The 23,543-nt window shown below is 41.1% G+C and overlaps 2 protein-coding genes across 2 annotated transcripts in view; one reads left to right on the top strand and one right to left on the bottom strand.

The window, feature by feature from the left end:
* Nucleotides 1–23,543, bottom strand: part of SND1 (staphylococcal nuclease and tudor domain containing 1) — a 572,988-nt gene that overhangs the window by 137,878 nt on the left and 411,567 nt on the right. The gene's annotated exons all lie outside the window — the stretch shown is intronic.
* LRRC4 (leucine rich repeat containing 4) lies at nucleotides 17,836–21,637 on the top strand. Its single transcript, XM_066592190.1, has one exon. It carries the CDS (start codon nucleotides 19,230–19,232, stop codon nucleotides 21,153–21,155), a length of 1,926 nt encoding a protein of 641 aa, XP_066448287.1. The 5' UTR covers nucleotides 17,836–19,229; the 3' UTR covers nucleotides 21,156–21,637.

The raw sequence follows: 23,543 nt of genomic DNA on the forward strand, positions 1-23,543 counted from the left end.
GCAGGAGGTTCCCAGTTCCATTCCTGACACCTACACTTAAAGGCTTGGTGGTCATGTTGATTTTTAAAAGCCATTAGATTTGTAATGTTCTTAAAAAATGCAAAAAGATGATGATCTTGCAGTAACATAGGGAATGGCGATTTGGAACAGGAAGAAAAGATTTTTTTGAAAAGTCTAGCATTGGATATCACAATGAACATTTTGCCTATATCTGTAAAGAGACTTTGCAGATCATATTTGCTGTAATAGAGCTAATGACTAAATTGGCCACTGTGGCCCTTTAAAATCCAGAGTGGTTTTTCAAAAGTCATGTATTCACTGATGTACCATCAAAATTGTACAAAAGACCACCAGCTATATGACAGAATTTCCTAAATGAAGCCTATAGTGTAACAGGTTTTCCCTGTGTACCAGGCTTCTGTCATCTCCGCACTGTAATGCAGAACATCTAAAGCTCTATTTAGCAGTGAAGAGGTTTAAAATAAAAGCACACAGATGATTCATTTACTTCATAAAATCTGTCGTAGGAATGGCAAACAATTTAGAGGCAAAAATATTATGTGCAAATTACAACTGTGCCTGCTGCCTGTTCACGAGGCCCTTAAGTATTCATATTGAGGGGAGAGGTTTTACTGCCATACATTTCCAGGAAGAAAAGAAAGTGATTTACTGCCACCAAAACACAGCTCCTGGTACTGAGGGAAAATAATCCATTCTTCTACCAAAATCTAAGGAACGCTTTAATGAAATAGCATCATAAGTAGTCAGAAATGGCATCACAGGAGATTGTCTAGAACAACTCGCATCCATAAATGCAACCTAAAAGGAGAAACAGAAATTCTGGCTGAAGGTTAATTTCACATATACAATTTATGTGAACTCGGTACATGCATGCTGCCCAATCAATAAAGCTAACACAATCCAATACAACCGCATTTCAGGAGCACAACTACAAGCAATAATATTACCGGTGTAATGAAATCTTGTAGTAAGAGAGCAATCATTAAAAGGTGCACTGGGAAGGGCTTAGAAAAAACTGGCCTTGAGGTGAGACTCTGGTTTGGTTCAATTGTAAAATTAATTTGCTATTTGCTATAAAAAGAGGGAGGCAAGAAACCAGAAACAAGCAAGAGCCTCCAGAGAACTTCAGCTCTACATAACCCCTGCAAGGTTAATATCATATCATTCCCACTTACAAATAGTGAAATTCTGATAATCTAGTAACTCGTTACTCATGCAATATCCTTATATAATCCATGTGGCATCAAACGGAAACTTCTCCTTATTTTTATACCAGCGCTTGTCGGATCATTTATAGTTTAAAAACTCAGAAATTTCACTTTTCCAGGCGTTCACCACCTCTGGCATTAGAGAAACTAGCGTGTTTCTCTGAAAATAAGACACTGTCTTATAGTAATTTTTGCAGCAAAAAAGGCACTGAGTCTTATTTTCGGGGATGTCTTATTTTACTTATCCAGCAGGCTCAGTCCATGTCCCTCCCGCTGCTCTCCAGAGCCCAGGGCGGTTCCTGTAGTCCTCGGCTGCCCACACAGCATCACTTCCGGGTTACGGGAGTTATAAATCCCACCTCCATGACGCTATGGCTGTGATTAGTTCTTATAGCGCCACGCCTCAGCCAATCAATGCAGTACTCGAGGAATTAATTACAGCCATCGTATCCTGGAGGCAAGATTTATGAATCTCGTAACCAGGAAGTGATCCTGCGTGCGCGGCCGAGAACTGTGGGAATTGTGCATGGGCTCTGAAAATGTAATGTAACAAGGGCTTATTTTTGCGGTAGGGCTTATATTGCAAGCCTTCCCAAAAATCCTGAAAAATCAGGCTAGGGCTTATTTTCAAGGTAGGTCTCATTTTCGTGGAAACACGGTAGGTGCGGGGAGGGCAAGTCAGTGCTGGCCCTAGGTTAGATGGCATCCTCTGCTGAATTGTTGTGCCCTCCCACCAACATTCCCCTTACCGCCGTCATAAGCAGAATGCATATGCAGAAAGCAAGCAAGTTTTTAACCTAAATACAACAGCAGAGATAAAAAACTGTGTTGAGGGCATGCCAGTGGGCTGAAAAGGCGCCTAGGAACATCAGAGGGAAGCAGACAAAGTCAGAACGGTGATGATTCATATAGTGCCACAAAAGGCTGCCATATGGAGGAACAATATCAACTGCTGGGGTGGACCTAAGAGAGATGACCCTGCTACATTTGACTGGTCCCCCACCACCTACAAGCTGGTGGCCAGCACCCTGTGCAACTGCACTGGTCGCACAAAACAAGCAGTCCAACACCATGTTTTGGCTAAGATTTAAGGCTTACCTTGGTTGCGTAACAAAGGGAAGCCACTATAACATTAAGTTATATGCACAGATATAATCTGAATGGATATCACAATATTAGGCAGCCTTCCGCAATGGTGAAGTTTTAATATACTTTGCGACACTAAGGCCCAAAGAAGTAAAAAATGATAAAATGTCAACCTTAATCACATGTCTAATTCCCAAATATATTACTTATATAGCACAAAAACAAGAAACGGTACTAACAGGTTTGAACTAATTCCAGTGCTGATAGTATTTTTCATCGCTGAATTAATGTCCCACATAAAGCGCTTCCGTAAATAAAACAAAATGACTATATCTGGAGCCTTGAACAAGAAGTAATGTGTATTGATTTTTTTATAGATATATACAGAATAATCAGAGATGACGCATTGTGTGAAGTGATGCGCTAACCCTTTTCTGGAACATGTTAAATCCTTTTTACAAGCCACCTATTTTTATTCATTTTTATTGATTTATTTAATGTTTCTTCATAAAGCCGACCACCTCCACCTCAATAAAGGTCTCCAAACAATTGCAGTTTCTTAAATTAGCTAAGACTACAGACAGGGGAGCGCGATGACACCATGAGAATGTCTCTATAAAGAATGAGTGTTTCAACTAGCATCAACTTTACTACCTGCCTGGATAGTACAAAACAAGTTCTTGGTTGGGAGACAATTTTAGATTCACTATGAAAGTAGAATATAGCAAACACCTATAGCCATCTACCATTTTTTTCACTTTAATCAAAAATATTAAATTTGGAGAATTCGGACAAAAACTGAAAGCGAGGATGAGATCGTATCGCCACACAATTAAAGAGAGAAAGACAGATTTGGTACTGGTGTATTATGTCACCACCGGAAATAAGGGGTGGTGACATAATACAGCTGTCAGAAAAGTTTTTCACGCCCCCAGCTTCTGATTACCTAGGGGTGTGCTTAATGCCCCAAGTACCTTTCTGACCCGGTAGGGGACAGCGGTGATGAAGGGAGTCACGGCGCCAGAGCACAGCAGGCACTGCCGTTCTAAGGCTGGGAGTGGTGACTCTGGCAGATGCACAGGCGCGTAAGGACAGTACTGAGGCATGGAGCGCCAGCTGAGCAGTGCAGTGCGGCGAGGCTGGGAGCGGCGTTCACTTCAATCCCTGACGCCAGGAGGAAAGCGCGAACTGTGTGAGCAGCGGCGGCATTGGCAACTCAAGCACAGTGCCAGCGCTGTCTAATAGTGAGTGACCGGGGCATTAGCGGGGCCGAACGGAGCAGACAGCCGCAACAGCGGCTGCAACAAACTGCCACCACGGGCCGCTAAGGAAGCACAGGGAGCACAGCTGCGTGCCTATTGCTCTAGTGCCTGGTCTGGAGGCTTACATAAGTAAGCCTAATAGGAAAACTAACCCTCCAGATCAGGCACTAAAGCAATACACACAGTGCTAGGACTTCCATTCTTCACCCTATCGGGAGCTAGGGGTGTAACAGGGCCGTTGCTACATCCAAGCCCTGTCAAAACCCTAGCTTCCGATGGCATCAAGATACACCAGTACCGACAGATTTACCTGTGGCTAAGCACTTCTCTAGTCACGGACACAACATAGAACACATGCAAGTTATTATACCTCAGGGCAATTTTAAATCACAAAGCCACATGAGAATTTAGGAGTATAAATTTATAACTTTTGACACTTTCAGTAGAGGGCTAAATTCCTTACGAGGATTCATGCTTGACTGGGAAGTATGAGACATCTATAACACATATAATACTCTGGCCTGGTGACCCCCTAATACTATTTCAGGGACCATCAAACTTTCCATCTTTATCAGTAGACTATTTAAGTATTTATTCATTTCTCTACCCATCCTGTTGTAGTGTCCTTTCAAGTGCAAATTAATCACATCCATGTCTGTGCCTTGTGATAAGTATGTGTATATATATTCATGCCTCTTACTTCATAACACCTGAGGAAGAATGCTGAGAGGTCCGAAAGCTCGCTAAAACATCATGTGTTTTTGTTAGCCATTAAAAGATTGGTTTTAAAGATCTCTGCTTGAAGCCATTTATAGCTTACTTGTAGTTAAACACAAATCTATCCTTTCTTGTGATTGAATGATGAATGATTATCGCTCCCGTAAAGCTAGTGGAATGGCTGTTCTTATGCGCCCAACAGTTGTCCCATATGAAGGTACCTTTATAATAAAGAGTTGCGTTGATTATTGTGTTGGCAGACATCTTCCTCATTGCTTCCTTGCACTCCATTAATGCAAAAAGTGGCTCCACAGCTTCTTCCCTCAGCTCTGAGTAACAGCTTAAATATTCAGCCAGACTGTTAAAGCGGTCACTCAAGAGAGGACAAGTTGTGGAGCAGCTCATTGCAGAGTGCCGAGGCATCTTTAAACAGCTGTCCATGGCTCCAGTAGTTAAGTAAGGTCAAAAATTGCAGAGGATCCTCCACATGAATCCGCACACAAATGTACCCTTTTCAGTTAGCAAATCGACGTAGATATAGTGCCAAATTTACATCCAGAAGTGACACGACCCTATTTACAATCCAAGCCAAATGAAAGTAATGGAACGTGGATCTGCTAAGTATTTGATGCACAATTTTTCCGCCATTTAAACAGGACCTAAAGATTACATACCAGCAATAGATCATGCCTTCAGAAGGAATCACAAGTGATCTAATGAGTTCGGAACTCTGTCACACTACCTATTTGGGCATGCTTCACAGTTTTGTTGTTTTTAAACATTTTAAAATCTAACTAGTGAACAACTGGTGAACGCACACACACAATGAGAGGATTCGCCCCATCGTTACAAGCCTATGTAATCCATAGCATGCATTCAGCCACAGCTTTGCAAGTGGACAATGATTGTCAAATCCCCTTTAACTAACAGTAGGGTTCTTCTGAATAAACGGTCTTGGAAACTAACTTTTCCTGACCTCTGCCAAGTTGCAGAGAAGTGTACGGAAGAAGTTCTGGACCCAAGCCCGCTCTATACACAGCAGGTCACGGCTGTCGATATAGCTGATAACTACCTGCAATGGCCAGGGTCGGAGACAACTCCATTCCCAGCCATTTAAGCACTTAAGATACCATTGTCAGCAGTGACCACGGCATCTAAGATGTTAGACAGTAAAAGGGGTCTCTCTATCTACACCCCACAATGTAATCGTGGGGTGTAGATAGATTGCAGTGGCCTCCCAAGGTGGATATCTTAGTATATCTATTGTGAATGGTGGATTTTGTGTTATCTATATATAGATGCAATCCTGTCTGTGATAATGAGATGACGGTTGTAAAGTTTTCTCTACAGAACATGAATTGTCAGACTTAGTGGTCAGTGTGAGCACAGCAAGATTTTAGGATTTTTAAAAAATTTTTAATACAGATTGTGACATTAAATATGAAAAAAACTATGTTTAACATAAAAACTAGATTTTTAAAATAAGTCCTCTCCTGATACCTCATTCCCTTTAAAAGAGTTTTCCTATTTTCTATAAGAAAATATTGATGGCTGAATAAATGAAAAGTTCTACAACTTTCTATTGTGCTTTTTTCTATTTTTCATCATCTTCAAGATATTTGCTTATTGTCAGTGAATGAGAAAACTTAAAGGGGTTGTCCCGCGCCGAAATGGTTTTTTTAAAAATTCAATAGGCCCCCCGTTCGGCGCGAGACAAACCCAATGCATGTGTTAAAAAAAAAAACAGTTTAGTACTTACCCGAATCCCCGCACTGCGGCGACTTCTTCCTTACCTTACTAAGATGGCCGCCGGGATCTTCACCCACGATGCACCGCGGGTCTTCTCCCATGGTGCACCGTGGGCTCTGTGCGGTCCATTGCCGATTCCAGCCTCCTGATTGGCTGGAATCGGCACACGTGACGGGGCGGAGCTACGATGCCGACGCGGGACCAGCTCTCCGGCATGAGCGGCCCCATTCACCAGGGAGAAGACCGGACTGCGCAAGCGCGTCTAATCGGGCGATTAGACGCTGAAATTAGACGGCACCATGGAGACGAGGACGCTAGCAACGGAACAGGTAAGTGAATAACTTCTGTATGGCTCATATTTAATGCACGATGTACATTACAAAGTGCATTAATATGGCCATACAGAAGTGTATAACCCCACTTGCTTTCGCGGGACAACCCCTTTAACATTAACAGGTGGCCACAAAGATTAGATAGAAGTATCAGAACGATCATGTGGTGAAGGAGTTCCATGTACTTTTAGTTAATATGGTCATTACAGTTGTTAAAACTGGTCATACATGTTCAATGACACCAGACACACTACAAAGGATCTTTCTAGAAAAGTTCTTTTACAGAAAAAGTTGTTTAGGATCTTTACTTATCCACAAAGAATTGAAGGAATGCTGCCATCCAACAGATGGCGCTGTAGAGGTATTTTTCAATCTTTTTTTGCATAAAGAAACTCAATCATGCCTGACTTCTTTCCAATGACCGTCTCTCACTGGTCAGCTGAAACAATTTGCCATTAAGTTTCATCTGTTTTAATTGAAAGTTTCCATTTTGATCAACTTTAGATGAAATGTGGATGATGGACACCTTCAACAGCCAGCAAACACCTGCATAGAAAATCCTGTTCTTGGCTCTCGGTTTGCTCATTGATCATTGCCTAGACCAGTCACAATGCTATCCAATTCTCAGATGGAAGCAGGGCTAGATACGAACAGATTTGCAGCCTCAGAATGTAACAAGTAATACAAGTAATGACCGAAATCTAGTTTTTCAAAATAGAAAGGAATTAAAAACAAAGTATATTAGAAATGTGCACATATATATATATATATATATACATACATATACATACTGATGAAGTAGAAAACCTTTTTTTAAGCAACCGGATGCTATCAAAGCTATATAAACCAGAACCAATGTCTATGTATACTCCATTGCCACTATGTTTTTCTTGGCCATTTGCATGGCTGTTTGAAAGCATTATGAATATGAATTCAGGGAAGAGACTGCAAGTCCAACATAAAATATCCATGTTCAGTAAAAAGCCACTATCTGCAAAAAAACACTACAAGGAAGTCCTTATTGAAAACCACATAACGATATGACAAAATGTCAATTTCCTGCCACTCAAATGGTTAACAGCAGCAGAGGGCCATTCTAAATTATTCACAGGGTGCACTCTGATTAATAGAGATAACTGTTTATAGACAGAAATGACCTTTCCTAGCCCCCTAGATGAAAGAATCTCATCTACTAGAAAGAAACAGACAGGAAAAGTTATCGCCTCAAAGATTTTTTTTCTCCTTTACCGAATCTGAATATCCATGAATATATTTCCCTTAAGATCTTTTGCATTTTCTTTGGATCATCAGGTTAAAATTTATAATTCAATTTATGCCCAGTACTAAAGTCAGATCAAAAATGAGGTTGCTAGAAAAACACACATTTCCTAATTTAATACAGTTAAGACTAAAAATACAGTTTACCTCCTTTAAACTACTGTGACCCCTCCACACAAGCAGGTATGTTACGGGACGAACACATGTAATGGTCAATGTGCAGCCAAAGCTAGCGCGTGCTTTTACTGCATTTGGCAAAAGACTTAAATGTTCACAGGTAAAAGCACTGACACCTGCAGAAAATACATGAACAATAAACATGGACACCGTGCTGGTTAGTGGTGGAACTGCATCCTAATACACTCTTCAGCCATTCGGCCACCATGGGAGTCCGTATCATTACTCTACTGGATTACTTTCTAGACTACAAAAGCTCAGTACCACAGATCGGTCCTATATTATATGATTATTGTAATACATAGAACCTGAAATAAAAGAAAACAGTGCTCCATAATGCAGAGGATATCAGGAGACAGCATAGAGGATGATAGTATTGGCATCTAGTGGAAGTTGTGCAGCGGCGCTACACTGAAATGAGCCTGTTACTCAGCAGCAGCTTCCCAAACACGGACCAGCAGGAGCTTCTGTCAAGCAGCTGAAGATGATAAAAAGACAAAAGGTGATTGTGATGCGCTTAGAGGACATCAAGATTAGCAGGATACTTTCATGAAAAGCACCGTTCCAAACTGGAACCTTCATCCAGCCTACTTACTAACCGCTCTGTTCGCTGTTAGTTGCAAATAGGCCAGATGAAAGTTCCAATCTGGAACGGAAACGCAAGGTTCATTGCTGTTAATAAAAGTATCCTGCTAATCCTGATGCCCTCTGGTCCTGTGAGCGCACCTCAGTCCCCTCTTCCTATAGAAACAGGACAGTGTACATCTTTCTAGCATTGCTTATTGTAAACTAAGTGCTTCTGTATTCACTGGAGCAAGTTAGAAGTTTGCATCCCTCCAAATAAACTATGTGAGACTGTTATCATAATACAAAAGTGGGCCGAAATCACACAAGGCAGATTTTAATACAATTATTTTAACTAAAGTCAAAAGTGGATTCAAAACAGAATGAAATACATAAATAAAAGGTTTCTACTGCTCCTACTACCATAGATCCTCCTCAAGAACATCTACTGCTCAGACTAGATCCTCCTCAAAGACTTCTACTGCTCCTACTAGATCCTCCTCATGGACTTCTACGGCTCCTACTAGATCCTCCTCAAGGACTTCTACTGCTCCTACTAGATCCCCCTCAAGGACTTCTACTGCTCCTACTAGATCCTCCTCAAGGACTTCTACTGCTCCTACTAGATCCTCCTCAAGGACATCTACTGCTCCTACTAGATCCTGCTCAAGGACTTTTACTGCCCTTACTAGATCCTACTCAATGACTTCTACTGCTCCTAATAGATCCTACTCAAGAACTTGTACTTCTCCTACTAGATCTTCCTCAAGGACTTGTACTTCTCCAAGATCCAACTCTGGCTAAAAAAGATCCACCTCTTGCTAAAAAGAAAACCTGCTCCTCTAACCTAGGCCGGTTGCACATGACCGGGCTGGATTCTGCATGCGGGAGCCTGCAGAGGAATTCCACCCTGAGCCCAGCTGGCATCCGCACATACCTGCCTTCTCTGTATTTTTTCTGTACTGTGGATGGTCCTAGCGATGATGTGGAATACGTGACCTTTCTGCAATGTCATTGTGGAATGACCGTGGATTGGACAGCTTGCATTGACTTCAATGGATGCTACCACTTGCTGAATCTGCTCAAAAATAGAACATGCAGCGATTCTTCCCCCGCGAGTGGAAATCTCAAATGACTTCCACTCGTGTACAGGAAAAAACACTTTTACATACCATGCTATCGTTGGTATTTGCTGTAGAATCCGGAGGCAGACACCCGCTCCGGGTTCCGCAATGCAAATCCGGCCATGTGAATGCGGCCTTAAAGGAGTTCTCAGACTCTGCAGAATTTGCAGTGGAACACCCAAGAAACCTCGTCCGCACGCTGTGTAAAATATTCATATTGTAAATTGACCATCTCTGTGGTATACAAGTCCGTAGCACGTCAATTTAAGCAGTGGATTTTCACAGTGGATTTCACGGTTTCAAAAGAGGGGGTTAAATCTGCAGCAAATCCAAAGCTTTCTGCAACAAAGCCTTGGCAAAATCTGTAGCAGATATGCAACATATTATATACTGGAACGAAGCCCTATCTATGCTCGTGGTCTGCACAGCAGGTCTGGCACTAAAAGTAGCTCTTCCTAACCTAAGTATGGAAGGGAAGTTGTAACCATTTTCTAGTTAATAGGTTAAAAGAGTAGTCCAGAAAAAGAATGGGGCTTCCCGCTGGTGTTTTTTTATGGTGCTGCATGACTGACATCACGTTAACCAAAGTGTCTGCTGTTGCCAAATCATTAGCTCTGGTGGTCTCAACCATCCCAGAAGGAAAAGGGTAGAATTCTAGCTCCTAAAACATATTAGAGGCTTGTGTAATATAGTTCCCATCATGGTTTTTAATAACTAATATATACGGTATATATCCATATCTCAATCATTCAGTTTGATGAATATGTAGGACACAGCAAGCAGCATTCATAGTTATGCAGTGGCAGTAAAGTTACTATCTGTAGTTACATAAACATTTGTGTTAGAGGAGAATCTAAAGGCTACCATAGAAACAAGAGTCTACTGGAAAGAAGTTTGAGAACACCTAATGGACAACAAGGGGAGGGTGGGGGTGGAAACTAGTCAGAGCCTCCAAATGAAGGAAACGCCAACAAATGCAAATCTCTTCATGCACTTATGTACATATGAGCTCCTTACCACCTAACAAAGCATTATTTATACTACCCTATCTATATAAGATGGCTGGATAAGTACTTGTACCTCATCTGTCACCCCTTCCTCTCATAGATTGTCAGCTTTTGTGGACAGGGCCCTCACTCCAACTTTTCATTTAGGTTATTTGTTTAATACTGTATGTAATGTCTGATTCTGTCTGTACATGGGCTCTCTGCTTTGTAAAGTGCTGTGAAATATTCTAGAGCTATATAAAACAAATTATTTACATTTTTCAAGCCACTATGCATATAAAAAACAATGGTAATCCCCTGCAGTTTAGATTCTGGCTCAGCCTCATGGGCCACAGATACAACAGAGTCAGCAGTTTCTGACTGAATGCTGTTCTTGGATCCTCATAACGGAACCCCTTGCTGGAAAGCTCACCGGAGAGCGCAGTGTGAATCTACCCATGCGTCAGTATTTTCTAGTTCTACAAAGCCTTACCATCTGCAATTTTTGAAAAGCACTATAGCCAACAGGAAAAATGGGGTTAAACTGGAAAAAGATTAATCAATGAAAACCATGCTGCTATTTAGAGTGCTAAGCTTATCTTAGTACAAGCTAAAGAGATTTTAACACAAAGATCACCAAACCAAGCCTCTTGCAATTATATTCTGGGCACTGGTACATGTGGACTTTGTAGTAAAGCCTGTATTCTGGAGGTAGCAGCTTTTTCAACTCCCAATGCCATGTGGCACAGTTATAGTTACAGATGTCCATTTGATAAATATTGTAATCACTAAAAACATTGAAATGACCATTATACCTATATACTCCATCAAGTTGGAAACTAGATGATTGCTGTACAAGTCTACTTGTGTAAGACCAGTCTTTGTGCGCATCTAAAAGTTGTCCCCAACCCTCCTACATCTGTTAATAAAATATCTGATCTCAGCAATAAGATATGCAGCTGCTCACAATTTCGTCATTATGGTATAATGTTTTATATAGTGCATACATTACCACAGGAGCCCCACATAACCATGTATGCTTGCTATAAATGGAAAAGGTCAAAAGAAGATGAAAATGTAGTATCATTTCAGAAAACAGATGACATATCCACTGAAATCTGATGTGTTCTACTGCCTCAATCAGCATACTCCAACTAATTACAGGGTTTACAAGAACACTGAGATGGGGTGCACTGATTAGAGAGAATGGGTTGTGCATTAAGAATGCATCTCCATTCCTGTTAATAAACAACTCATGGTGTTCTGCATGTAATTACCCTGCTACCTGCACTACATTTCAGGCACTTATGGCAACATTAACACGTTTCTAGACATTACAGTGATCTTCAAAACTGCTGCAGACAGAGATGCTTTGATCATATGTACAAAAAACCCCCATTCAATCCATGCAAACTTTCAGTGGCATCCATGCACATGTCATGTCTACACGCGAGTGGTTTAAATAAGCAACACTTTCAAGGCAAGCGCCTCTCAGGAATGGCATTCTAATTAAATGTATATTAAAACTTCGAGCACTACATGTAGATAAAGTTATTGACATCTTTCTACTGACATTTGATGTTAATTTACTTCCCAAATGCAAAATTAATCAACTATTTTTTTCTTAACGGCATTCATGAAATATTTCCTACCATTGTACAGTAGAGTTGACCTACAGTAGGTCCGACACACGCTGCTCCTGGTTGTGTTGGGTCTCTCAGCTCCCACCCCTCTTTCTACTCTCAGTATTAGGGAAAGTTGGTTGTAAATTGTAGGAAGAGCTTGTGTTACTCTGAAAGGACTTCAACCCAGGGTAACAGTGTTGCAAGGCAAAAGTGCATATCCAGTATTGCCACTTTTCCTAGTAAAGACCAGTGATGGCCAACGGGCCGAGATCCACTGATTTAAAATGAGCTCTGGCATTCTTGTGTACTCAAGGAAACTTTCAGATATTTGCTCTCAGTTCCAGGAATAAACCAAAATACAAAACTGCACTACTGGGGTAAACTATCGACTAGTCAATATATTTGGAAAAACAAAGTGAATGTTCCCATTATACATCATGAGATCAAAATGCTTCCAATTAAACTTGCGTTGTGGGATCTAGCATTGCAGAACATTGAAATATTGTACTTTTTCATACTGATAAAACAAAACATACATATGTTAAAGAAACTAGGATCAAGGGCCAAACACAAAACCACTTACATGAAATGCCATATTAACTCTTTAGCCACTGGTCAAAGCCAACAGATATTCCACAAATTATGAGCAACTTTGCCAGGTAAATCCCCAGTTCTGACCAGCATACTTCCTGATATGGAACAGTCCAATGAAGTGAAAGAAAGACTAAGTCCATAAGAAAGACTGGCATATTTTGCCTGGCAAGAAACTGAAGAAATTCTTGCTTCCCTGCTTCCACCATTAGCATACTTACACTAACCAGCTCAGCAGGGACAATCATGCAAAATCCAGATCTGCTAATCCCCTAATCTGGACTAAACCCAAAACACTAATGGATTTGCAAGAAAATAAAATCCTTTTAGGGAACAATGATTGCTGCTTAGTAGGCAAGGAGCTAGGAGAAATGGACAGGTCATAGCTGGTACTGTGCAGAGGTCCTGCGAGCATACAACAGCAATCTTGTTAATTTGCAAATAGCTTAATAACGAATGCCTCATGTAGGACTCCGCTTTGAGAAGAATGATAGCGTGGCGGTTATGATCTACTTCATCTCTTACTTCTTCAGATGCACTTGCACATAGACACAGGTTTGGCATAAATGAGCTGTTGGCGATACGGGTTACTGCAAGGCTTTCAGAGAAGGATTTAAGGGAGAATTAAGTTGGCATTTCACATATACACCTCTACAAGTAAAAATGCAGCACATTCCATCATATCATACGCCTCCAATGTGAAAGCAACTGGGAATCTAAAAATGTATCAAGTGCCTATCTTGTAGAAGGCCATATAATTTCTGTCTAAGTAGACGTTCACCATCTACTTACCTCCTAAAAGATATGTTCACACATGATAGATTTGACGTAGACATACTGCAACCATCTCATTGATTTGAATGCTGCTTGCAAAAATCCATTCACATGCTGCAAAAAATCCCCATTCAGATGTAGAGCAGATGTTCAGTCACAAAAAATTCTACTACGAATTTGCCATGTGTGAATGCATCTTTACCGGGTTATCTGGGACTAGGGTTTTTTTTTCTTCAGTCTTGCCCTGAAATTCAGGCCAATTGCCTTTGATTCACTATTTTGTGCCATTTGCCTATAGATTAGCCCATATTTTCTATGCATATGGAATGTAAGAAAGCTAGGCTTACATAAGTGCTGCTCCTTCTTAATTTTACCATGGCAGGTACAAGAGGTAAAGAGTAGACAACAACCTTCAAACAAGACAACATTTTTGTTAAATGAACATATTTTTGCCAAATAAAGCACAATAAGTGTACAGAGACCCCCTGAATCACTAAGCACAGGTCTCATCAAAGATAGGTCAGATCAAACCCTAACAGTCAAACGGAATCAAATGCCAAATCTACAGCAGTTTTGGCCATAAGTAGCTTTGATCAAATGGAGTGAAAGGTATATAGAATGCTAACTATCGTGAACGAGTGGGTGCAGTTAATCTGCTAATGTTTTATAAATTATAATAAGCTCTCCTGGGAACTACTGTAATTGATCCAGCCTCCGTTTCCCCATTCTGCATAATTGGTAAATGACAAGATGTCGGTAGGTAAAGCAAAGCAGCATTTTAACAACTACACATAAAGCTGCTGATAAAACAATGCCCACACTTTAGGGATTCAGTACTAGAATAGCAAACTCTAATCGGCTCTGTTGCTTTATATGCTTTGTGTATTGGCTCAAGAAAGCGCCTAAAAAAAGTAACCTTTAAAAAGGAAATTATATAGTAACAGTACAGTCATTACAGTAACATTTTTCTGAGATCTACAAGATCTGAGGAGACAGGCTACAAAAATTATTGCTCAGAGCTTTCAAGATCAGGCATGAGGTAATGCACAGCCAAGACAATTCCTGCTTAGCAGTACTTGCCAAGGGTAGAGATGGCACCCAAGTGTGGCTTGTTACTGTGACATTAATAAACACTACATGGCAGGTGACTCTGACTTCTCTCTTTACTCAAAGAGGAGGTAGGATTAAGAGGGGGCAATCAACAATCATTGATCGCTCCTGCCCTGCGAAACAATAACCTTCAACCTCAATGCAGTTTACGGGCTTACAAATGTCCGTCCGCAGGTAATGAGAAGGCTAAAGGTTTCGCTATATGTATCTAAGTAGAGCAATACAAATCCAGGCAGTGTGAACAGATAGAGAGATTAGTGGAAGGGGAAATTCCTTATTAGGGTCCTCTGCTTTCCAAGAAATTCCATACAACAGCAGCTACATAATAAAAGGTTACCATGGGAGGCAACAACAATCTGTATCATTTGCAAAAACTCAAAAGGACAATTTTTTTTGCACACACTACCATCATGGGGTGATGCTGAATAGATGCTAAACATGCACAGTAGGGGATGACATATGATGAGAGGAGAGAGAATCAGGCTTCCAATATTCAGGATGAAAAATACGGATTACACTGGATAAGACCTTGCAATGTGAAGGAAATTATATTCGAACAAAAGAAATACTTTAAGAAGCCATCCCCATTAAAGCATGCTAAGGGGTGTATTATTGAATATGCTACGAATTGCCTACTGTTCTATATCATATAGTCCTATATCTGCCGCCTTTGCGATGCCAGCTTTAGCAGAGAATTAATCTACTTATATACTGCCATGTATCAAGGAAGTGAAGAAAAATTACTGTAATGGAATTTGATTTGTTCATAAAGTCATTCCCCATAATAAAGCATTATCATGTAAGATGAATGTCAGCGTGTGTACTACAGTTTTCTGCCTGTATCTTGCTTGAAAAATGGATTCTCCCCTTTGCAGTGTTAAACATGGCTTCTATTGAGCACTTGCTTGCAGAAAAGGCTGCTGCCCACCATAAAGAGTATTCAGTGGCTCTGCTGCAAGAAATCCACAACATGCTGGAGCCCAGCCGTTACACTAAAGCGTTCTACTCCCTATTTAGGGTCATTGTTTTCTGAGACCAAAAATGGCTCAAGATTTCCATTACTTACCTATAACACTCAGCAGCACACAACCTAAGTTTACAACTCTAATCCCCTGCCCAAAAATGGCTATATGGGCTGTGACTGATAGCAATCTGTAGCAAAAAGAAAAATGAAAAACCTTTTCTCAAGTATGGCGTTTATTTCCAGACAATGAGGCGCTACGTTATAGGAAGCCATTTTCCACATTATATCCAAAGTATATATAAAGTTTTGACATTTAAAATGTACTCCTGATACCAAAAAGTGGACGGACATCAATATCAATTACGTATAGCATAAATACATATACTGTACTTTGATCATAAACCTATCACACAAATGAAGACATTAAACTGCAATGTGTCATCACAGCAGAAGATACTGAAAAAATACCGGCCAGGTCCCTCTGGTGGTGATAGTGTTAAACGTATCACCTTCCATAAAGGACACCTATGTGGTGCAATAGGAAAGTTTATTCTTAAGACATGCAACTAAGATGCTTCTGTTTCTCAATAATGACTGTATAAGAGTGACTGTACTGATGAGATGGGTAACCCAGGTCTGCAGCGAAGTCTACTGCCATGATAGCAGGCTTTCTAGCACACTTGCCACGCAGACTGGAAGAGAAACAGTCATACCTATGCGGAAGTGAACTCCAGTAAGCCACGTTTCTTCTCCCCACAAAGTCGATAATGGGTTTTGTTACAGTGCCATAAGGATTACTGTGAACCCCATTATTAATGAGCCAGGTAAAATCTCCCCGCTATATACTTTAATGCCCCACATTCTAATAATTCTGAAATTATGTAAACTAGTGTGAAAGAGAAAAAAATACAAAATTAGATTTTCACCATGGGAATACGGCTAAATGGCCTTATAGAAGCCAGGGGACAGGGGAGGGGTTATGGTTGTGGCAGGTTTCTACTTTCTAACTACTACCTAAGAGATGGTGGAAAGTGTTCGGCTGTACTTGATATTAATCTCAATTCCTGCAAGAAACCCTCAGAGAGGCAATGTAAAGGTCAGATTTAAGAAGAAAATCAATGCATTGCTGGGGAAGCAAGAACATAAACAAAATCTTTGCAAATACTGCAGATCTGTTAAAGCACACAAAACTTCACTGGGACATCAAAGCAAATGTCATAATCACTTAAGATCAATAGAGATGCATACAAATGCCAGTGCAATCTAACTTGTTGCAAACAATGTAACTCACCAATGTGAAGTTTGAGCAGTGCCGGAGCGCTGCAGAACACTCATCAAGCAGGATAAAGGTGAGGAAGATAGTCTTCGCATCCTTCAGCCGTTTCACCTCCACCTGACGCTGAGTGGAATACAGCAGGCATTTCCTTGCAGGCACACATAGGGGGAGACAGTAATATGTGAGAAGATGCTGCTTCTCAAGGCTAGCTCCACAGCAATAAGCCAGTGTGATTCACAGGTTGGTTTGATGAGCGTGTGGAGGAACAGGTCACAGAGTGGAAAGCCAGCCTCCTCCGCTCTGTAATTCTGCAGATCCTGCATGTCACTCAATACCACCACCCAGACTGTAGTACAAGGGTTAAACATGCTACAGCAGCGGCTTTACCAGGCATCAACCATTCCCTTTTACTTGCCCCCCACCCCCTTCTCCAGCACTCCGGTGAATCCGTGCTGCTTCTGATTGTTTCTCTCAACTTGGGGGTGTGAATACAGCGAGCTAAGAGAGGGGTAGCAGGGTGGGAACCGGACCAGGGGGTGAAGATTACCCCTGCCGTCAAAGGGAAGCAAAGTCAGCAATTGGCGTTGATGACGCTGCACAGGCAGAACAACCAATCACATCTTTCCTGCCGCTGGCAGCTGAAACCTCATTTCTGCATTTATCCCAGTGTGGGCTAAGACAAGGATGGAGCGCAGAGCGAGAGAAGAGGAAAAAAAAATCTGAAAAACCGCGCAGCACTTGATAGGCATCATTAACGGATTGCACTGAAAAGCAAGCAGAATCGCATCAGCCTCTGCGAGCTGCGGACTCTTAAAAAAAAAAACTCTCGCTAGCAGCTCTGTTTTAATAACTCCACTCTTCGATAAAGGAGAAAAGAACAGATAAAAGGGGGAAGGGAATGTGAAACAGCCAATGCAACTTAGCTGGAAGCTTTGAGCATTAACCCCTAGAGGGAAAGGAAAAAAAGCGGAGTGGGAGGGGAGCTGTGTGAATACATAGGAGCACTGCATCACGCTAATGTTCAGCTCAGAACAGTATGCGTCAGCAGTACATCCACGTTCTGACTGAAGGACGAAAGGATGAGAGAGCAGCCTGGCTGGTTGGCTGCTGCTTCCAACACCAAGCAAACAGGGAGAGAGGAGGACTATTAGCAGAGAAAAATGCTACGGGGCTCTGATATCGCTGCCTCTCCTGCTGCCTGCTCTCCTGCTGCTATCACCACTGGACAAGAAATTCAAGGCAAACCGAGGAGAACCCCTCAACTCACTACCTCACAACAAAAGGAGCTACAGTGGGATTTCCACGAGGCACGAGAAGAAAGGCTGTGAAAGCGGTCCCTTCTTCGGACCAATCTCAACCCAAGGGCTCAAGCAGCACTGAGGTGTGTGTTTGTGTGCGGTTTCCTCTCCAGCATTACTTTCTAGCCTCCTTTCCCCCTTTCACTCGCTCTCCTTTGAGATATTGACGGATTATTGCTAAGTGTGCAAGAGGCAGGCTGCAGCTGCTGCATACACAGCTTGGAAAGCAAAGCTAGTTTGAAAAAAAAAAAAAAAGCCAGCAAGGAGAGGGGAGAAAAAAAAAGCAGTCAATGCCTGCAATGTGCTGCCTTTCTCTTTGTACAAATCAGAATCCTGCAGACAGCCTGTGTATCAGAGGAATATCCATGGAAAATTAGAGCAAGGAACACAAAAAAAGCATCACTCAAAGCAAAAACGGAGGGTCGAAAATATTTGGGATTGTTAACCCTTCTTTGCTTCCGTTTCTTCTTTTCAACCAACTGATACCTGGTCTCCAGTTTCTCTCAGAAATGGATTATCGTCAGCCTTCTGGTAGAGACAACAGTGGAATCCAAGGACGAATAGCTCAACTGCAAAAGGCACCAGTCCCGGGGGAGCAACAGAATGATGCACCTGCATAGCCAAGTGGGCCTCACTCCCTTGTTACATTTCTCTTAAGGTTATTTTTTTTTTTTATCTTCTCTTGTGTTGGGATTTACTAAAGGAGCCATTTTGTCTTTTAACACTTACATCAACCCTGTCATCAACTGTAATTCTTGCTGATAATTAAAATTAAGGGATTTATGGAAGGACTGATAATCCAGCTCCCTGGAGGTGTGCATTGGCGTGAGGAATCTGAAATGTTGTGCTTTCCCTAGGTATATAACATTTTGCTTTTCTGTCTGTTCAATGCATTATAAGTTGATGTTTTTAGCTAAAGGATAAAGCTAACTGCTTCATGATCTAGCACCCCCTCCTTTGTCGACCACCACTCCCACCAGTGTGTAGATGGAAAAGGGAATTTGTAGCCTCCTGAAGCCTGGGTAGGGCCAAGTTCTCGTTTCCATGCCAAATCCCAGACGATGGTGAATTATGAACGTGCCACATCATGAATTTCTTGTGGCTGGTAACTGTGCACCATACCTGGAAGGCCGTCCTGTTTTCTGTAATCTACCTCATGGTGCAAGTGTGGATCCCCTGTGCAGCATTTTCAGGGCAGCAAAACTGCCCTTCTGTTTGTTCCTGCAGTAATCAGTTTAGCAAAATTGTTTGTACGCGCCGTGGCCTCACTGAAGTACCCCTAGGTATCCCATCTAACACAAGGTACCTCAATCTTATGGAAAACAATATCCACATGATCCAAGCTGACACGTTCAGACATCTCCACCACTTAGAAGTTCTACAACTTGGTAGAAATATCATTCGTCAAATAGAGGTTGGGGCTTTTAATGGTTTGGCTAGCCTCAACACTTTGGAGTTGTTTGACAACAGGTTGACTGTAATACCTAGTGGGGCATTTGAGTACCTTTCTAAGCTGAGAGAATTGTGGCTCAGGAATAACCCCATCGAGAGTATCCCATCTTATGCTTTCAATAGAGTCCCTTCACTAATGCGCCTGGACCTAGGAGAGCTTAAAAAGTTGGAATATATTTCTGAGGGGGCATTTGAAGGATTGTACAATCTGAAATATCTTAACCTTGGAATGTGTAACATTAGAGACATGCCAAACCTCACACCCTTGATAGGGCTAGAGGAACTAGAGATCTCTGGCAACAACTTTCCTGAAATCAAACCAGGATCGTTTCATGGATTAAGAGCACTAAAAAAGCTATGGATTATGAACTCTCAGATAAACATTATAGAGCGCAACGCTTTTGATGACCTGACATCTTTAGTAGAATTAAACTTGGCCCATAACAACCTATCCTCGCTTCCACATGACCTTTTTGCCCATTTGAGATATTTGGTGGAATTGCATTTACACCACAATCCATGGGACTGTGACTGTGATGTTCTTTGGCTCTCTTCGTGGCTTCGAGAATATATTCCAACCAACTCCACGTGCTGTGGTCGCTGTCATTCCCCACCGCACATGAAGGGGAAGTACGTGGTTGAGGTGGACCACTCATCGTTCCAGTGCTCAGCCCCTTTTATTATGGATGCTCCTAGGGATTTAAATATCTCAGAGGGAAGAGTGGCAGAACTCAAGTGTAGAACTTCAGCCATGTCATCTGTCAGGTGGCTGTTACCTAATGGTACTGTGCTGAGCCACGCTTCCAACCATCCACGAATCTCAATACTCAATGATGGAACGTTAAATTTCTCACATGTATTGCTTACTGACACTGGAGTCTACACTTGCATGGTAACTAATGTTGCGGGAAACTCTAATGCTTCGGCCTATCTCAATGTCAGTACTGCAGAGCTCAACACTTCCAACTACAGCTTCTTCACTACCGTCACTGTGGAGACTACGGATATGGCTCCTGAAGACATCTCAATGATAATCAAGCCAGTGCCAACCACTTCCACTGGGTATCAGCCAGCATACACCACTACCACCACAGTGCTCATCCAAACCACCAAAATGCCAAAACAGGTGGCGGTCCCAACTTTAGACACTGGAGACAAAACACAAACTAGCTTGGATGAGGTAATGAAGACCACTAAAATAATCATTGGCTGCTTTGTGGCAGTCACACTTTTGGCAGCCGCCATGCTAATAGTGTTTTACAAACTAAGAAAGCGGCATCAACAAAGAAGCACTGTAGCAGCTGCACGAACTGTCGAGATAATTCAAGTGGATGAGGACATCCCAAGTGGGAGTCCAACAGGAGTATCAGGTGAGGGGGCAGTAGTTTTGCCAACCATTCACGACCATATGAACTACAACACCTACAAGCCAGCACACCATGGGGCCCATTGGACGGCTAACAGTATCGGTAATTCTCTACACTCCACAATTACAACCATCTCTGAACCTTATATAATTCAGACCCACACAAAAGAGAAGGTACAGGAAACTCAAATATGACTTTTTTCAAATTAAAATGCAATAGAATGCACAAAAAGACAGCAACTTTTGTACAGAAAGAGAGAGAGACACTTTTGTTTTCTTGTAAATGCTTATATATTAAATCTATGGGCTGATGAAAGAAACAGATTATATTAAAATTTAAAAATATTTTCTAACTTGTAAGTTCTATTTAAGAAGAGTTACGATGGTTAGGCAGGAAAAAAAAAATATAAGATATGCTGTTAATGTGCCATAATGACTAAAATACAAGGCTTAGCCCTGTTTTAATCAGAAAGCAAAACGATGAGACGTCCATGAATGCAATCTGCTGTTTTTCACACAAAACAAAAAGGCTGCTCAAATACAGGAGCAACACCCCATTTCTAAGGAGAATTCTTTTGTTAAGAAGTCCCAGACCAATATTTGCAGGTTTATCTTATTAAAAAAGAGGAAAAATGCACCACAAATTTGTACTGTGCCAAATGTTAAAAAAATTAAATGCAATAAAGGAAATTTTTTGAAGACTTTGAGGGAAATAATCTATTTTGTTATAGTTTATAGTTATAGCTATAATTTTTCATAGAAGCTATGGTGGACATCAAGCCCCTTCTTTGTGGTCAGAGGTGTCTGGTCTTGGTTACCCAAGACTGTAACAACACCTACAGAAAAGGGTTACAAAAAAATACAGGGTGGAGGGTAGCCTGTGCTGCTTTGATATATACAACTATGGCAAAGCCACGATGCAGGATGCTAAAAAGCTGGCGCATCTTTCCACTCTGCACCAAACTCCTGCAGATCTAATTAACCCTTTGTCCAGCTACTGATGTTTGTAGATGAGAAAACAAATTGTATTAACTGTGATAAGGCAAAAGGTTACTTAAGCGTCAACTGGAATTAATTCTTTTTTTTCTTAACAGTCTGTAGCACCCTGCTTAATTTATGCAAAATGTAAAGGGTTAAGATATTTTCTTAACTGGTTAACTCAGCATGGTTTAAAGGATATGATACCTTTTCTAGCATATGGCCTCTGTTGTCATTTGACTGCCACAAAAGCAAAAATCTGCATTATGAAAGAACATCTGAGCTCAGTGCAACATAAAATGTATTTCAATCTGTGACTCAATAACAGGAAAACATGTTATTCTTCGGATATCAAATAGCAAGAATATAGATGAATGACTGCATGATGAGAAAGGGAACTGCAGCTGTATATATTGTGGGGAAAAGGTGTTTTTGTAGAGATATTATATTTATGTATATGCTTTTCCCATCAAGGAAGGTCTGTAATTCAATCTGCAGTTCAGGGTGCTGCAGGCCTTTTCTATTGGTACAGGGTGTTACGGAGGCTTTAAATATTGCAGATAAAAATCCTAGCAACCGGAAATGGGGTAGAACGACTTTGCTTCTCTCACTCTTTCTGCATTGATTAAAAACATCTCCATCTATCACCATGGGGAGAAATGTATTGCTTAAACTGTAATGTTTCAAGGAGGAAGCATGGCTATAAGACCCATTAACCCTGGCACTGTGGGCATGTCATGCAATATGTAACTGTGTTAGAGTTGAATGTATCTATGCAGCTCTTTAAAAATGTATGAAATATAATTTTATGGAAAAACTTGAATATGGACAATAACAACATTTGTTCCTGAAAGACCGTCACCAAGTTGTGGTATGCTGACTTTTGACAGATATTATAGAATGGTATTATGACATGAATCGCAACCCATTATTAAATAGTGAAATATTCTCATAGTTTCTCCTTGAAATGAAAAAAAAAAAATTGGCTACAAGGTCACGTTAAGTTCTTCTGAAGACCACAGTGTGTGGTTTCCTCTTTCATGTTAATAGATGTCATCTCTGAGTAACTACCTTCATGCACCGTGTGTCCTTTTTAATGCACTTGGCTTTAGCTCAGCATATTGTGAATTTTACAATTCAGAACATTTAAGTTATATGGAACTGGATGTGTGATTAAGTCTCATGAGGGCCCAATGCACCAATTTATGATATGCATTTAACAACATTAGAAAGCTTACAAAAAATGGTGAATTGCAGTAAACTTGGCAGTACCTTAAAGCAGCTGTCTTATTTGAGATACCAGAACCCTTTAAGAATACAATTATGGTATGCAGCAGATAAGGAGTCACAAATAGGGTAAAAATACAATTGTTAGAAGACTGAGTCAGTAAACTGTGTCATTCATTTCAGTGGACTAGAAAAGCCTAACTCATTTGGTATGGTTGATGAAACAGCTTTACCTTAGGCAGGAAACACGTAGGGGCACAATCATTTCTACACTAGATCAACATTTCAATAAGCAAACTATGTTGGTAGCCTTGCATGTTGCTAAAGTGTAGCAAAAAGGCTTTGACGTGTACCAGGGTTTCCATCTTAGAAGGATTG

This window comes from Eleutherodactylus coqui, chromosome 2 (assembly GCF_035609145.1).
Source record: "Eleutherodactylus coqui strain aEleCoq1 chromosome 2, aEleCoq1.hap1, whole genome shotgun sequence".
Taxonomy (NCBI): Eukaryota; Metazoa; Chordata; class Amphibia; order Anura; family Eleutherodactylidae; genus Eleutherodactylus; species Eleutherodactylus coqui.

What these genes read in the sequence shown, in the direction of transcription:
- LRRC4 (XM_066592190.1), top strand. Translation starts at nt 19,230, where the DNA reads ATGAATTTCTTGTGGCTGGTAACTGTGCACCATACCTGGAAGGCCGTC.